Source organism: Tupaia chinensis, unplaced genomic scaffold (assembly GCF_000334495.1).
Source record: "Tupaia chinensis unplaced genomic scaffold, TupChi_1.0 Scaffold000028_1, whole genome shotgun sequence".
Lineage (NCBI taxonomy): Eukaryota > Metazoa > Chordata > Mammalia > Scandentia > Tupaiidae > Tupaia > Tupaia belangeri.
Genome location: NW_006159458.1, coordinates 3,597,231 through 3,614,078, shown reverse-complemented (window position 1 = coordinate 3,614,078; position 16,848 = coordinate 3,597,231). Strand labels below are relative to the sequence as shown.

The following is a 16,848-nucleotide window of genomic DNA, read 5'->3' as shown; positions in this document are numbered from 1 at the left end:
GAGAGACATAGAGACAGAAAGCAAGAAATCACCCCCCAGGGGGGATGGTCACGCCGCAATCCCTTCTCCTCCATTCTCCTCTCAGGATCTTGGGCACGCACGCACACGTGCCTGGCGTGAGTTTTAAGCCACCGGGTCCGGGACACGAACCGCGGTCGACTACGTGGGAGTCCAGCGACATAGCCATTACACTAACTGCTGGTTCCCACAAACTGTGTCTCTTGATAAGTGTAATGCAGTTGGTTTTCTTCCTTTTGCTTTTAGTATTTAAAATATGTAAGGAACTCAAACAACTCAATACTAAGAAAAAAAAATGTAATGGGCAAATGACCAAAATATAGACAGATCTAAAAAGGAAACACAAGTAACTAAGGTGTAAGAAAAATGTTCAATATTCCTAATCATCAGGGAAGTTGAAATAGCAATGAGGGGGACCAGCAGTTAGCATAATGGCTATGTCGCTGGACTCCCATGTAGTCAACCGCGGTTCTAGTCCTGGACCCTGCGGCTTAAACTCACGCCGGGCACATGTGCGTGTGCGCCCAAGATCCCAAGAGGAGAAAAGAGGAGAAGGGGTTGCGGTGTGGCCATTCCCCCGGGGAGGGGGGTGATTTCTCGCTTTTTATCTCTCTGTCTTTCTGGTGAGCGCACGCGCCCTATAGCAAAAACCTCTCAAAAAAAAAAAAATAGAAATAGCAATGAGGTATCCCCTCACACCTGTTATAATGACTACATAAAACATATGAAAGGGGACTGGCCTCATAGCACAGCACTTAGGCCTTGTACATGGGGAACCAGATCCCACATGGCCAACTGTGGTTCGAAGCCCAGCCCTAGTGGCTTACACACATGTAAGACATGTGTGTGTGTGTGCATGTGTGTCCCAAATCCTGAGAGGATGGAGAAATGGAGGAAAAAGGATTATACCATGACCACTGGGGGTTGCTTTGTCTGTCTCTTTCTCTCATCAGAACACATACTCTCTGCCATTGAAAAAGAAAACGATGGGGACCAGCAGGTGGTACAGTGGTTAAGGGCTCTGGACTTCCACATGGCCAACCATGGTTCAAGTCCTGGACCTGGCAGTTTGCTTTCTCTTTATCTCACTCTTACTCTGACCTTCTCTGGTCAAATTAAATAAATAAATAAAGTTAAATAAGAGAATTCTTTAAAACTAACTAACTAAATAAATAAAAAGATGAATGGAGGGGCCAGCAAGTGGTTTTTCGGTTAATGTGCCAGAATCCCACATGGCTGACCACAGTTCACATCCTGGGCCAGGTGGCTTGCTTTCCCTTTCTCGCTCACTCTCTGGTCAAATTTAAAAATAACAATAACAAATGGAATTAAATAAATAAAAATTTGTTAAAAGGGGGCAAAAAAGATAAATGGCAAAGAATATAGGATGAGTGAGAGGATGTAGAAAAAAATCCTTGCACACTATTATGGTAGGATCATAAATTAATGTAGCTATTATGGGAAATAGTATTGAAGTTCCTCAAAAAATTGGAATAGTTCCACTTCTTGGTACATATTCAAAAGGAATGAAATCATCATGTCAAAGAGAGCTCTGTATTCCATGTTCACTGTAGCACTATTCACAATGTGAAGATAACAGGGGGTCGGCAGGTGGCGTGGTGGTTAAAGGTGCTGGATTCCCACATGGCTCACAGCAGTTCAAGTCCCAAACCTGGTGGCTTGCTTTCTCTCTTTCTTTCTTTCTCTCTCTCTCTTTTTCTTGTCAAATTAAAAAATAATAGCAAGTGGAATTAAATAAATAAATAATTTAAAAAAATATAAAATAGAAGGGATGGAATCAAGGTTAGTGTCCATCAACAGAATGTGTGGTATGAGACTTCAGAAGTTCATGAATGAGCCAGCAGGTGGTGTGGAGGTTGAGGTAAAGGATCCCACATGATTGACTTGGTAGTTTGACTCCTAGACCTGGTAACTTTATTATTTTCTCTTTTTTAAGAATTATTTAATTTTGGGGCCAGTAGGTAGCATGATGGTTAAGGGTGCTGGACTCCTACATAGCTGACCACGGTTCAAGTCCCAGACCTAGCGACTTGTTTTCTCACTTTCTCTCTCTTTCTCTCTCACACTCTGTCCCTTGTCCCTCTCTGGTCAAACACACACACACATGTGTATGTATATCTGTATATGTGTGTGTATGTGTGTGTGTGTGTGTGTATACATATATATATAAAATCTTTAAAAGAGAGAATTATTTAATTTTATTTATTATTATTCTTCAATTTGACCAGAGAGAGAGAGAACAAGCTTCCAGGTCCAGAACTCAAATCAGTGTTGGCCATGTGGGAGTCCAACGCCTCTACTACCATGTCACCTGCCAGCCCCTAGACCTGGTAACTTTAAAATCATGCTGGGCACATGTGTATGCATGTCCAAAATCTTGAGAGGAGAGTTGAGAAGGGATTATGGTGTGACCATCTCCCCTGGGGGTGTATTTTCTCACTTTCCCTCTGTCTGTCTCTCTACCTCTCTCTCTCTCTCTCTCTCTCTGTCTCTCTCTGGCAAGCACACATGCCCTATAACAAAACAAAAAGTTCATGGAAAATGAAATGAAGTACGAATTAACTTTGGTGCCAAAAAATAGAACTATATGGATATTTTTTGTAATACACGTTTTCCCTAAACTTTTTGAGGATATTGTGTGTGTGTGTGTACACTGTATATGTACTGAACATGTAAACACGCATACATACACAAATACCATTAGGCCTTCAAAAAAGAAGGAAATCTTGTCTTCTGTGAAAACATGGATGAATCGGGAGGGCATTATGCTAAGTGAAATGAGCCAGGCACAGGAAGACAAATACTCCTGATCTTACATATAGAATATAAAAAGTGGAACTCATAGAGGCAGAGGGCAGAATGGCGATTACTGGATGTAAGGGGTGGGGAGGTGTTAGTCAGAGGCTACGGTTTCAGTTAGACGGTACGTTCTGGAGGTCTGTGGTAAAGCACGTTGACCACAGTTAATAGTAATGTACTGTATATTTCAAAATCGATAGTAGATCTGAAATGTTCTCATCCAAAGGAAAGTATGTAGGTGAGATGATATATTAATTAGCTTGATTTAATTGCTTTAGAATGTGCATGTGTGTATATATAAAATCAAACCATCGCGTTGTATAAAATATGTTTGGTTTTCATTCATTAATTATACCTTGATCAAGCTTGGAGAGGGGCAGGAAGGTTTATAAAAAGCCAGCCATTGACATTTACTGTTCTGTGGAGAACTGCCAAGATAAGTCACCAATCTTTTCATCTTTGTTTTCCTTCCTAAGTCATTTCATTCCTCTGTGTCCATGTGTCTCTATATCATTTCCTGTATAATTTGCCTTTGTGGGAATACATACAGACATGAAGTTATGTTTATGCCAGTCTCTTCTCTGTGTCCTCAAAAAGTTCGTGAGAAATGCGCAACCAGCAGTTAGCATAATGGCTATATCGCTGGATTCCTATGTAGTTAACCGCGGTTCGAGACCCAGACCCGGTGGCTTAAAACTCATGCCGGGCACTTGTGCGTGTGTGCCCAAGATCCCGAGAGGAGAATGGAGGAGAAGGGACTGTGGTATGGCCATCCCCCCTTGGAGGTGATTTCCCACTTTCTGTCTCTGTCACTCTTTGTCTGGCGAGCCCATGCGCCCTGTAGCAAAAACCTCTCAAAAAAAAAAAAAAAGTTCATGAGAAATGCATACTATGAAAAAACTATACACAGATTTTCATTATTTTGCACCCAAATAAGCTTGTACTTTAATTCCATTTTTTCTGTGAACTTTTTAAAGTCTTCTGAGGTATATTCCATCATTTTGTACTTGATGATAACAGAGTAAAAATATAACGTATTTTAGACTTAAAAAAAGATTATAGAATGCTAGCAAATCATTCTTTCTCAGTTCTGCCACTTAATATCTTAGTGAGGAGTTGATTATTGATGCGAGTACTGATTTTAAATTCTGTGGTATTATTATTCTATTATTCTATTGCTATTCTATTGCCATGTGCTGTAATTACAGGTTAACATGATTTGCAAAAGAGATTTTATTTCAGATCTTTATTTTTGTATTTACTATGGAGAATTTTTGGGAGGAGGAGGTTTATTTTTGTTGTTGTTTTTTCTCCTAATCATTCTGTGGTCAAAAATAAGTCTGGCACCTAACAAGTCAGTAATCGTGAAAATTTTATTCATTCTCAAGTTTCCTGCTATATTTTTATCAGTTGTTCTGATACACTAAGAGGAGAAAATTTCCTTCTTAAAATATATAAATAGAACAAATGTTTTACATATCTCTTTTTTAAAGGTTACAGTCGTCTTCATCCCTCGATGATTCAAGTCCACCAGATTTAATGAAAGATACTCACAGTATAAACAGCAGGCATGTAAGTACACCCATAAATGATAATACGGGTTGAGCATCCCTAACCCCAAAATCCAAAATCCTACATGCTTCAAAATCCTAAACATTTTGAGTACTGGCATGATGCTACAAATGAAAAATTCCACACCTGACCTCATATGACAAGTTGTGGTCAAAGTATTACACAAAACAGAGACCAGCAGTAGCGTAATGGCTATGTTGCTGGACTCCCACGTAGTCGACCGCGGTTCAAGTTCTGGACCCAGTGGCTTAAACTCACGCCAGGCGTGTGTGCGTGCGTGCCCAAGATCCCAAGAGGAGAATGGAGGAGAAGGGATTGCGGCATGGCCATCCCCCTGGAGGGTGATTTTTCGCTTTCTATCTCTCTGTCTCTCTCTGTCTTTCTGGCGAGCACACGCGCCCTATAGCAAAAACCTCTGAAAAAAAAAAAGTATTATACAAAACAAAAATAGTGTATCAAATTACCTTCAGATTATGAGTAGAAGGTATATATGAAACATAAATGAATTATATTCAGACTTGGGTCCTATCTCCAAAATAGCTCTTCATGTAAATGCAAATGTTCCAAAATCCAAAAATATGCAATATCCGAAACATTTCTGGTCCCAAACACTTTGGATAAGGGATACTGTATACATATTCATGAAATAAGGAATAATACAATTTGTTCCTTGTTGGTTATTTCTTTTCAGAAAAGAAACTGTTTTGTAAATAAAAAAAGAAAAAATTTCTGGCCACGCTGCTTTTTTAAAAGGCACTGTAGGATAGTGAGGAAGAGTAAAGAAGTTGGAAGTATACCATTTGGATCTAAGTTGTAACTCAGTCACTAACTACTATGTAACCTCAGGCTTGTTACTTACGCTCTCTGTGGCTCAGTCTCCTCTACTAGAGGAGAACTAGTCAATTGAGTGACTAACTGATTTAATACAAAACACCTCAAAACAGTTCTTGGTACATAGTACTCAATAAATGATATCTGTTGTTATTGTTATCTTAGTAGGTTTCAAATCAGTGGATTAAATGTATTCTTTATGGTATTAAAGAAAAGTAAGCTGGGACCAGCAGTTAGCGTAATGGCTAAGTCATTGGACTCCCACATAGTCGACCACGGTTCGCGTCCCGGACCCAGTAGCTTAAAAAACGCACACCGGGTGCGTGTGCGTGCGTGCCCAAGATCCTGGGAGGAGAATGGAGAAGGGATCGCAGCATGGCCATCCCCCCTCAGGGGTGATTTCTTGCTTTCTGTCTGTCTGTCTCTGTCTGGCGAGCGCATGTGCCTTATAGCAAAAACCTCTCCAAAAAAAAAAAAAAAAAAAAAAAAAGAAAAGTAAATAATATAAGCCACAGGATAAATACTATATACTGTTTAACTCAATTGAGCAAATACTAGCTATTTCAAATATATTGTCACATATACAAAAATAACCAAACCTTTTGCTATCTGGAAAAGTAAAATACAATATAATTTTATCACAGACAACAAAAAGCTTTAAAATAGATATGTAAACTAAGTAATATGTGAATACAGGAGAAGAGAAATTACATCTAACCAGGGACAAACAGGAAATTGAAAATGCAAATATTGTATTTTGACACAACATGATAAAAATCGAGTCTATTTTTTATTCATTCATTTAGCAGATGTTTGTTTGTTTGTTTGTTTTAAGAGAGGTTTTTGCTATAGGACATGCATGCTCACCAGAGAGACAGAGAGACAGAAAGCAAGAAATCACCCTCCAAGGATGGCTATGCTGCAGTCCCTTCTCCTTCATTCTCCTCTTGGGATTTTGGTCACACACCTGGCTTGAAAATTAAGCTGCCGGGTCCAAGACTTTAACTGTGGTCAACACATGGGAGTCCAGTGAGGTAGCCGTTATGCCATTTGCTGGTCCCTAGCAAATGTTTATTGACTGCTCATTTTGTGCAAGGGAGCATGCTAGAATCAGAGAGTCACTATAGTAAAACAAAATCCCCAAGTAGTATACATTATATAGACATTCTACAGATAAAGTTTATCAATTTAGTACAACAGTGCAAGTAAGTGACCTTTTATTCTGATGAGTTACTTTGAGTATTAGATTGTTTGACCTGTAACTTTGTAACAGTATAAAAACTTTTCGGTGTAAGCATCTCATTTAATTTGTTCCTCACTCCAGAGCACTATTTATCTTAGTAGTTTCATATGAGGTTTACTTGCCATCATTTTCTTAAAACGGAAATAACTTTGACCCCTAAGCATTTGTGTCATAAAATTTTCCTTCTTTATCAAAAACTTTTTCTTGGGACCAGCAGATGGCATAACGGTTACATTGCTTGGACTCCCATGTAGTTAACCACGGTTGAGTCTCGGACACGGAGGCTTAAAACTCAATGCCAGGTGTACAGTGATTACATGTAATAAAAAATATTTAAAATAATATAGTTTTTTTAGAGGTTTTTGCTATAGGGCGTGTGTGCTCGCCAGAATGACAGAGACAGAGAGACAAAAAGCGAGAAATCACCCCCCAGGGGGGATGGCCACACTGCAATCCCTTCTCCTCCATTCTCATCCCAGGATCTTGGGCACGCATGCACACGTGCCCAGCATGTTTTTAAGCCATCGGGTTCGGGACTCGAATTGTGGTCGACTACATGGGAGTCCAGCAACATAGCCATTATGCTAACTGCTGGTCCCAAATAATATATAAATTTTGAGTGGAAGAGAAAACAAAGAATAAGTGGGAAATCCTAGATCCTCAGTTTCCATTACTTATTTGGGGTTACCTGTATGTTATCAGACATGTGATCACATACTTGTGGCTATTATCAATAGAATTGATTTTTAAGTTCTTTTTTTAGCAATTTCATTATTGGTGTATAAAAATGCTACTGTTGGGACCAGCAGATGTTTAATGGCTATGTCGCTGGACTCTCATGTACTTGACCACAGTTCGAGTCCTAGACCTGATGGCTTAAATGTACACCAGGCACGTGTGCGTGTGTGCCCAAGATCCCGAGAGGAGAATGGAGGGGAAGGGATTGCAGCATGGCCATTCCCCCTGGGGGAGGGGGATGTGATTTCTCGCTTTTTGTCTCTGTCTTTCTGGCGAGCGCATGCACCCTATAGCAAAAACCTCTCCAAAACAAAAACAAAACCAAAATTCAATGCCAGAAACATGTGCATGCATTTCCAAAATCCCAAGAGGAAAATGGAGGAGAAGGGATTGTGGTGTGGCCATCCTCCCTAGAGGGTAATTTCTCACTTTTTGTCTCCATCTTTCTCTGTTTTTCTGGTGAATGCAAATGCCCTATAGCAAAAATATCTCTCAAAAAAATAATAAATAAATAATTTTTAAAAATAAAACTTTTCCTCATAGTACATACCTTCTTCAGTTATGGTTATAGAGACTGTGGGCTTTGGAGTCAGGCAGGCTAGGGTTAGAATCCTGTGGGTGACACCTTGGGCCTATTATTAGGCTCTTTAGGTCTCTGATAGGACCTACAATAAAGCTGCCTTGAAAGTGAAAGAGTCAAAGATAAGACAGTACAGAGGGTAGGGATAGATACCAGAGACCACAACAGAGGGGAATGGATGGGAGACGGCTGGGAGGGCCAGAGAGAAAGAACCATTTACCAGGCAGAAGAACATGAGACTCTCTGCTGAAGATGCTGTATGTGGGAATATCGTTCATTTAACTGTCATGTACTACATGCATTTCTGAAAACCACAGTGTGTGTTACAAAGATCTACATGATAGGATGTAGATTCAAGCAAAGTAATATGTAAAAATATACAGTTGCCTCACGGTATTTGAAAAATAGACGGTATGTGTGAGTGCTTGGCACATGGTCCTCAGTAAATGCCAGTGTCCACATTGATGATGGTGGTGGTGATGGTGGTGTGGGTGGTAAGCCCAGCAAGTAATAATTGCTAGACATCTTTATTTCATTATTGTAGATTCCTTACTAATTGTTTATTATTTTGATATTTATTTTGTCTTTCTAGGTGTCAAATAAGGAGTTTCTACTAAGTCCTTCTGAAATAAGGGAGCTGGAGGCTACTAAGCAAAATCCAAGTTCTGTTGCTGTCAGCAGTCATGAACCGTTCCTCAGTAAGCGTTCCTCGGCAGCTGCTAGACATTTCAGCCGTTCAGGGAAGAAAAATTTTATATATATTTTATTTAGATAGATAGATAGATAGATAGATAGATACACACACACACACACACACATATATATATATAGATATATATATATGTGTGTGTGTGTATATATAAATATATATATGTATGTGTATATGTATGTATGTGTGTGTATCTGTATATCTATAGATACCTATAGATATATATATATAAAATTACCAGAGGTCGTATGTGCTCACCAGAGAGAGACAGACAGAGGAAGAAAGAATCTCTTCTCATTCATTTCTGTTTGGGATTTTGGACACACAGTTACCTCGTGTGTTTTTGAAGCCACATGTACTGGTATTTGAACTACGGTCAGCCACATGGGGTCTGACTTCCTTAACTATAAGGCTATGGGACCAGTACTCCAGAAAATTCTTTGTGTGTTTGTGTGTGTATGTGTGTGTGTGTGGGGGGGGAGGTGGCGTAAGACATGTGTACTTGTTGGAGAGAGACAAAGGAAAAGTGAGAAGTTACCTTCGCCTCCACCCCAGGGGGGATGACCACGCTGCAATATATTCACCATTTCCCTCCTAGAATTTTGGGCATGCATGCACATGCACCAGGTGTGATTTTCAAGCCACTGGATCTGGGATTCAGACTGTGACCAGCCATGTGGGAATTTAGCACCTTAACCACCATGTGACCTTGTGGCCTAGAAAATTCTTAAGTCACTGTATTTTCAAGCATGAAAGATTCTGGAGAAGCAGTTTTAACTAAGATTTTTCCACCTAACACAAGATTCTCATACTCTTGATGTTGAAATGTATATTATTTAATGGACCCGTTATTAACAACCCAGTTATAAGACCAGCCTGTGGCCTAGTGGCTAAGGGAGCTGGATCCCATGTGGCTGACTGCACAGTTCAGGGACCAGCTTAGAAGTCAAGCTGGGTGTGTGTGTGTGGCCAAAACTCTAAAAGGAGGGAGAAATGGAGGACACAGGATTGTGGCGTGACCATTCCCCATGAAACATGCTTTCTCCCTTTACATTTTGGGACCAGGAGATGGCGTAATGGTTACGTCACTGAACTCCAACGTAGTTGACCGTGGTTCATGTCCCGGACGCAACAGGTTAAAACTCACGCCAAGAGCGTGTGTGTGCGTGCCCAATATCCCGAGAGGAGAATGGAGGAGAAGGGATTGTGGTATAGCTATTCCCCCCTGGGGAGGGGGTGATTTCTCACTTTCTGTCTCTCTCTTCCTTTTTGTGTCTCCAGCACACCCATAGCAAAAACCTCTCTCTCAAAAAAAATTTTAAAAAGGTGCTTTTGTCTGTCTTCATACTTTATGATTAAACATTCAAACAGAGTTTTTTCACAAGGTAAACTCCAGTTAAATTCCTCCAAAGAGGCTCTCCACATGTACATACACCCAGTTCCTAACTTTCAACTGCCTGGCAATCTGTATCATTTAGGTACCTTTTCTGTCAGAAAACTCATATCCAGCTCTCTTCAGAGCATGGGATCAATTCCATATAATTTATCTGACAGCAGATTATATAAAAATAAGTGACCCATTTGAAACTATATAAGGCTTCTACAACATAAGTCATATACTTTGCCTTCAGAAGTACATTACGGTATTCTGTCCTTACTTTGCCTTGCCAATTTTGTTTGAAGATTTATTTATTGAGGCCAGCAGGTGACATAGTGGTTAAGGTGCTGGACTCCCATGTGGCTAACCACAGTTTGAATCCCAAACCCAGTGGCTTGAAATTCATGCCAGGCGCATGTGAACACATGCCCAAAATCCAGAGAGGAAAGTAGAGAAGGGATTGTGGCATGGCCATCCCCCCTGGGGGTACTTTCTTGCTTGCTTTTTAAATTTTATTTACTTATTATTATTAATTTGACCAGAGAGAGAGGGAAAGTAAGAAAGAAGCCACCACGTTCGAGACTTGAACCACAGTTGGCCACATGAGAATCCAACACCTTAACTACCATGCCCTCTGCTGGCCCTGATTTCTTCCTTTCTGTGTCTCTGTCTCTTTGGCCAGCGTACGCACACTATGGTAAAAATGTATCCAAAGAAAGGATTACTGGGGCAGGCAGGTGGCGTGGTGGTTAAGGCACCACCTTATGTCATGTCTACTTTCTTTGCTAGGTGACAGTGCACAGCTGGATTTCGATGCCCTGTGTGACAATGACGACACAGCCATGGCTGCGTTCATGAATTACTTAGAAGCAGAGGGGGGCCTCGGAGACCCTGGGGACTTCAGTGACATCCAGTGGACACTCTAATATTTGGTGTTTAACTCTAAAAAGGAGAAACGTTTTAAACTATTTCATTTACAGAAAACTGTTCTTCAGTACTGTATTATAGATACTGTTTTTATCTTTTATTAACGGTCTACCAACATTTACCATTTGCACCTCACTCTATAGGGGTGTGGAGAAATAATAATGTTTTCCTCCAAAGAGGACCAAACAAAGTTTATTCCAGACCCCATTATTCTGTGAAATGGCTTAAAATCCTCTCGCAGCCATATTTTTGCTAAAATATTTCTAACCTAAAAGCTCACATAAGTATTGTTTTGCCTATGTTTTTATTTTTTGATGCAGTTTTGTTTGGGGAATTTAATATATTGGCATTTTTCTTGTGTCCAAGATTCATTTTTAATAGATTTATAATAGTAGGTTTATGTCATTTGGAATGTTGCCATTTCTTGCGGATTTCCTTAATGGAAGATAGGGCTTACACACTTTAATAAAATGGTGAGTACTTGAACATTAATGGGACAGTGCAATTTACAGACATAATCACAATGAATAGTATATTTTATCTTTGTAGAATTAGGTCATCAAAAAGGCAGGATATTTCTGTTCGATCATATTTTTTTTAGTTAGATTTTAAGTGAGATGATTTTTTTAATTTAAAACCCAGAAAAAACAACAACAACAACAACAAAAGAACAAGTTAGCTTATAGAAAAGGAAGGATCCTGGGCATTAGATCTCAGTGATAAACCATTGCATATAAGATTTACTCTTTTTTATTTTTTTAATTGCCTGAAGGCATGTGCTTCTGCTAGAGAGAGACAGAGAAGAGGGACAAGGAGAAAACACCCCCAACGGGGTGTGGTCACACTGCAATCCCTTCTGCTCCATATCTCTGTCCTGTTGGGATTTGGGGTATGTATACACCCTTGCCCAACATGTTTTTCAAGTCAGTGGGTCCTAGTCCATATTTGAACTGCATGATCAGTATGTGGGATTCGGTTCCCACAACCACTAGGCTATGAGACTGCCCAAGATTTATTCTTAATATAACCACTCGAGGTTTTCCTTGTAGATAAAACAGGTTTTCAGTGTTGAAAACATGCTCAGTCATAGACTGGTCCTCGAGGAGGGAACAGGCCCAGGCTTTATTTTAAAGGTCTTATGTAAAACTACACATTAAATTCGTGTATTTTTAAAAATTTAATTTGTAGAAACCAGTTTCTTTATGCACATGAAAGTGATGATCTCACTGGTTAAATGATTAGTTAACTGACCCAAGAACTAGTTGTGGCCTTCTAGATTATTAGGCAATTACAGTTATTATTGCCTGTAACCAAAGGTAAAGAAACAAATGGTAAGTATATTTTCTAAATCATGAGTCTATGAGAAGTAATTTAAAAACCAATTTTCTATTTATAATTAAAATTTTAGAGACCATTCTTTTAAATAGTACTTATTCCAGAGGTGGCTCAAATTGAGTATAAGAATGAAGATTTAAGATAGTGTATATCTCTAATATCTTCTTGCAGATCAAACTTTTATACCATCTTGTGTATGTGTGCATGTGTGTGTACACGCGCAGTGGTGTGTTTTTTAGACAGTCTCATTATGTCCTGATCTTCCCATCTCAACCTCCCAAATGACAAGGGCCACAGGCATGGGCCATCATGCTCTGCTTCTTTTTAGAACCCATCAGGAATCAATCCCAGGCTTCCCATGCGGCCTCAGCCTCTGAGCAGCAGCATCCAGCATGTGCTATTGCAGCTGGGCCGATACCTTATGTTTTACTAGCTCTTTGGTGTTTTCCATATGGTGTTCTCACATATTTTCTCTCGTGCCTCCCAAGTGAAAGTGAGCTATGCTAGGAAACTAGGGTGGAAGGCCTCAGACTCCGATGTGAGGTTCAAGTGCAGTTTCCTCTGTGTAGCACTGTAGCTTTCCAGCAAGAGTCCCTCAGTGAAACAAAGCCTTGCTTTGAACCTGCATAATATTTTTGTAGGCTGTAGGTGATAGATGAGAACTTTCTTCAGGCATTTTAATGACGAACCTACCAAAGTATTGTTCAAATAACCTAGACATATGTGTCCTTCAAGGGTGAACTTCGCAGGGGCAGTTTGATCTCCAAGTTTACTTTGATGCTCTGATTCTAATCTACGGACTTGGCAGTGGTGTAGACTCTAGAACAGTGCTGCCCAGAGCTGTAGCCACCGGTCAGTGTAGCTGTTGAGCCTTGAAATGTGTCTAGCACAAGCCAAGCTGTGTTGAAAATGTAAAGTGCATGCCAGATTTTGAAGGCTTAGTATTACTAAATAATGCAAAATTGTATATTAACAAGTTTATGTTGATTACATATTGCAGTGATACTTTGAATATACTGAATTAAACAATAGAGGGGCCAGCAGGTGGCCTGGTGGTTAAGGCACTGGGTTCCCACATGGCAGACCATGATTCAAGTCCTGGACCTGGTGGCTTGTTTCCTCTCTCTTCCTGTCTCTGTCTCTCTCTGTGGTCAAATTGAAGAAAAAGAAAAAAATTAAGTAAATAATACTAAAAAAAATTTTTTTTAAAGAAAGAAAACAGTAAAGCTTATTTTATTTGTATCCTTTTTTACTTTTTTAGGGTGACCACTAAACATTTTTAAATTACACATACAGCTCACATAGTTCTATTGGACAGCACTGTTCTAGAACATTTTATTAAGTGTATGTTTTTTTTGTTTTTGTTTTTTTTGGAGAGGTTTTTGCTATAGGGCGCGTGCGCTCGCCAGACAGACAGAGACATAGAGACAGAAAGTGAGAAGTCATCCCCCAGGGAGGATGATCATGCCGCAATCCCTTCTCCTCTCAGGATCTTGGGCACGCATGCACATGCGCCCAGCGTGAGTTTTAAGCCACTGGGTCTGGGACGCAAACCACGGTCAACTACGTGGGAGTTCAGCGACATAGCCATTACGCTAACTGCTGGTTCCCAAGTGTATGTCATTGAAGTAGACCAAAGGTTATATCACAAGGATGATATTTGCCTCTAAATACTGTGTTTAAAGAACATGTATGCATTGGTTCTTGATTCAGTACAAACAACTATGAGCCTCTATCCATGTACCAAATCTAAAACTTGGAAAACAGTGAACTTTAAAATGCTATCATATTTTATTACACGATGATAGCCTGAAATTCAATAAAACCTGAGGCCTTGCAGCAGTAGCACATGCTGGGCACTGCTGCCCAGCAAGCCGAGGCCATGTGGGAACCCTGTGTCCAGTTTTCAGCCCTAAAACAAAACAAGAAATAAAACAAACAAAGCTAGATGTGGTGGTGTGTGCCTGTAGTCCCAGCTACCTGGGAGGCTGAGGCAGGAGTATTGTGATACAGCAGGCCCCTGTCTAAAATACCACACTGTACACACACGAGTTATATGTTGATACCATATAGTGGTCATTAAATTTGAAGATCTGTTGAGAAATAGAAAGATAAACAGGGAAATGTCGAACAGACATTTTGAATAAGTAAATGGGGTTAAAGGCAAGTGTTTATTTATGTGTCCCAGAAGAAAAGACAGTCTTGGTCACCAAGGTCTTTGAGGACTCTCTGAAGAATCTGGGACACAGGGATATGAAGTAGCCAGTATCTAATTAGTGGTCCGGAGTCAGTGGTCTCCAGCTTCAGATGCTGCTCTTATGAGGTACCTCCCCTCAGGTGTGTCATCTTTGAACGCTGGAATTGGAGACTCAGATTTGCCCAGCACAGTGTTCTGAACAGAGCAGGGCTGACATCTAGAATTATCTAGAAGCCATATAGAAAAACTGCTAAGTGGACGCAAGGTGCCACTTTACCATTTTTAGAGTGCTTTGTTTTCATTAGTAGGTTAATTTTTCAAGCGCCCTGGGGCCTAGGAGAGGCCTGTATGACTTTTGTGCCTAAGTTGGCCTCTCTGCTGTGGTTGTAATATGAGAAGCATTTCATTTGCAAGAGCCTTCTCACAGAATATACGATTTTGACTTAGGGAGCTTTCCAGATGTGGCATCAGTAAAAACTGATCTTCAAAAGGAAATCTGTACAGCTTGGAATGTGTGTTCTGAGCTCATTTGAGAGTATATGGTGTATTTGTGTGTGTGTGTGTGTGTGTGTGTGACTGCACTTACACCTTTGAGTTCATATTTGTCTTTTATACAATTTTTAGCTCTTTTCCAGTTCACTTGTCTGTATATTGGTATTTTTTAAATTTTGTGGTAAAAAATGAAAAAAGTGAAATTAAATTATATTTTATAATAATTACTAGTTTATAGTGTTGTTTGTTGGTGTTTTTTTAACCAACTTCCTCCCCAAAAAAAGTGTTCTTTACTTTATAACGTGAAGACAGAGATTACAGAAATAATCCAGTGCTCTCAAACCACTGGGCGGACGGTGGTTTACTATTGATAGATCAGTTTGCGTGTGTTCATCAGGGCATGCTAACTGCTGTAGTAGTTCCAAAATCTCAGTGGCTTAACCCAGTAAAGGCTCCTTTCTGTTCCCATTAGCTCTGTCTGGTATCATTAGTTCTGTCTGTCCCTCTGACTATCTCCTCCCTCACTGCCTCTTCCTCTTTCCATTTTTCAGCTTTGCTTTCTTCTAAGCTGATTTTATCCTTTGGTGGACCCTCTCCCCAGGACACTCAGAAGCTCCAAGCATACATTGTTTTTATAATTAGCAATATCAATGGAAAGAGAACTCTATTTCCTAGTAATTCACAAAAAAAAATCCATTAATTGGGCCTCTGCATCAGCTTGATTCATACCAACTTTCCTGGTCAGCGGGCTGGAATTGACACACTGGCCAGACTTTGGTCACATGCCCAGTCCTGGGTTGAGGTTGTAAATCAGCCCTGTTGGAATCCTATAAACAACATGGGAATCTCTGAACATGTTGGAATCTCCTCTCCCATGGGGGGTGGGGTGAGGGACCAACTCCCTAGAAATACTATTGCTAGCAGAAGAGTCTAGTACAGCTAACCAAACCTTGATTCTGGAAAACTCTGTGCTGGGGTGCCTCCTACACAACTGGAGATACTTTGGGGACCACCCCTCAACTAGGAAGCAATTCATTCCCTTTGCAACACAGCTTGGCCTTGATATAAGTTAGACAATGGAGACCTGTAACCGCAAAGTGAATCTTTGAGTTATGATACAGTCCATCAATTGGATTATATTGTCAGAGGCTTAAAAAATGGGATGAGATTCTGTATGCCCAATATTTCATGGCCTGTTATCAAAATCAAAGGCTACAGAAAGAAGTGCTATCTTGACACGAGTGTGGAGCCACCCACAAGCCAAAAGGGAAAGCCAATGCTCCCAGTCCTAGAAAGTCCTGAAGATGAGTTACTCTCTTCCACGGTCAACTGCCTCTCACCTACCTGTCCCATCCTCCCCGTCCACTTCTTCCAGCTTGTCAAACATACCAAGTCCTACGGCATTCGGACTCCTCCAACTTCCCTCATCCAAGGATCAGCCCCCTTCCTTACACTTGTCCCTCAACCCCAAATCCAGATCCCCCTCTCTGGTAGTTCAACAACCTGGACCTCGCCCAGTGAGCATGCGTAGTGGCACCAGCCAGGGAACCCATGAAGGCTGTGTCTTAGAGAGGTACCAAATAGGGATGGAAACTTGGGCCCTGTTTGTATTTCTTTCACTGCCTCTGACCTGTTCAACTGAAAAGATCACTCAAAATATTACAGGAGACCCCTAGGGCTTTCCCAGCCAAGTTACGGGAATCTTACAAACCCATCTGGGTGGATGTCCTAATTTCCTTCACACTCTCTGAACAGGGGAAGAAAGGGCTTTAATCAGCCATAGCAAAGGCTAGAGAAGAAGCCAATAAGATGAACAGGGACAGTGCTGGTGATGAAATACACTGGCCAGGGGTCTTGGTGCTGCCAGATGCTGACCTGGGCTATATTCAGACAGGAGAGAGGAAAACTGCCTAACCCATTTTAGGCCAGTGATCTTAAAGGAGAAGGTATAGGCGGCCAGGAAAAGACCCACTAATTGGAGTAAAATCCAGGAAATCACCCAAGGGCC

At 40.5% G+C, this 16,848-nt stretch overlaps 1 protein-coding gene across 5 annotated transcripts in view; it reads left to right on the top strand.

Moving 5' to 3' along the window:
- The window catches only part of BMAL2 (basic helix-loop-helix ARNT like 2), an 80,102-nt gene extending 68,476 nt beyond the window's left edge, over positions 1-11,626 (top strand). For all 5 annotated transcript variants that reach the window (XM_014587204.2, XM_014587199.2, XM_014587197.2 and 2 more), the window contains 3 exons: positions 4,332-4,410; positions 8,395-8,500; positions 10,679-11,626. In XM_014587204.2, the coding sequence (XP_014442690.1) occupies positions 4,332-4,410; positions 8,395-8,500; positions 10,679-10,815 (322 nt within the window). In that variant the 3' untranslated portion in view covers positions 10,816-11,626. The remainder of the gene's footprint in view (positions 1-4,331; positions 4,411-8,394; positions 8,501-10,678) is intronic.
- The last annotated feature ends 5,222 nt before the right edge of the window (positions 11,627-16,848 follow it).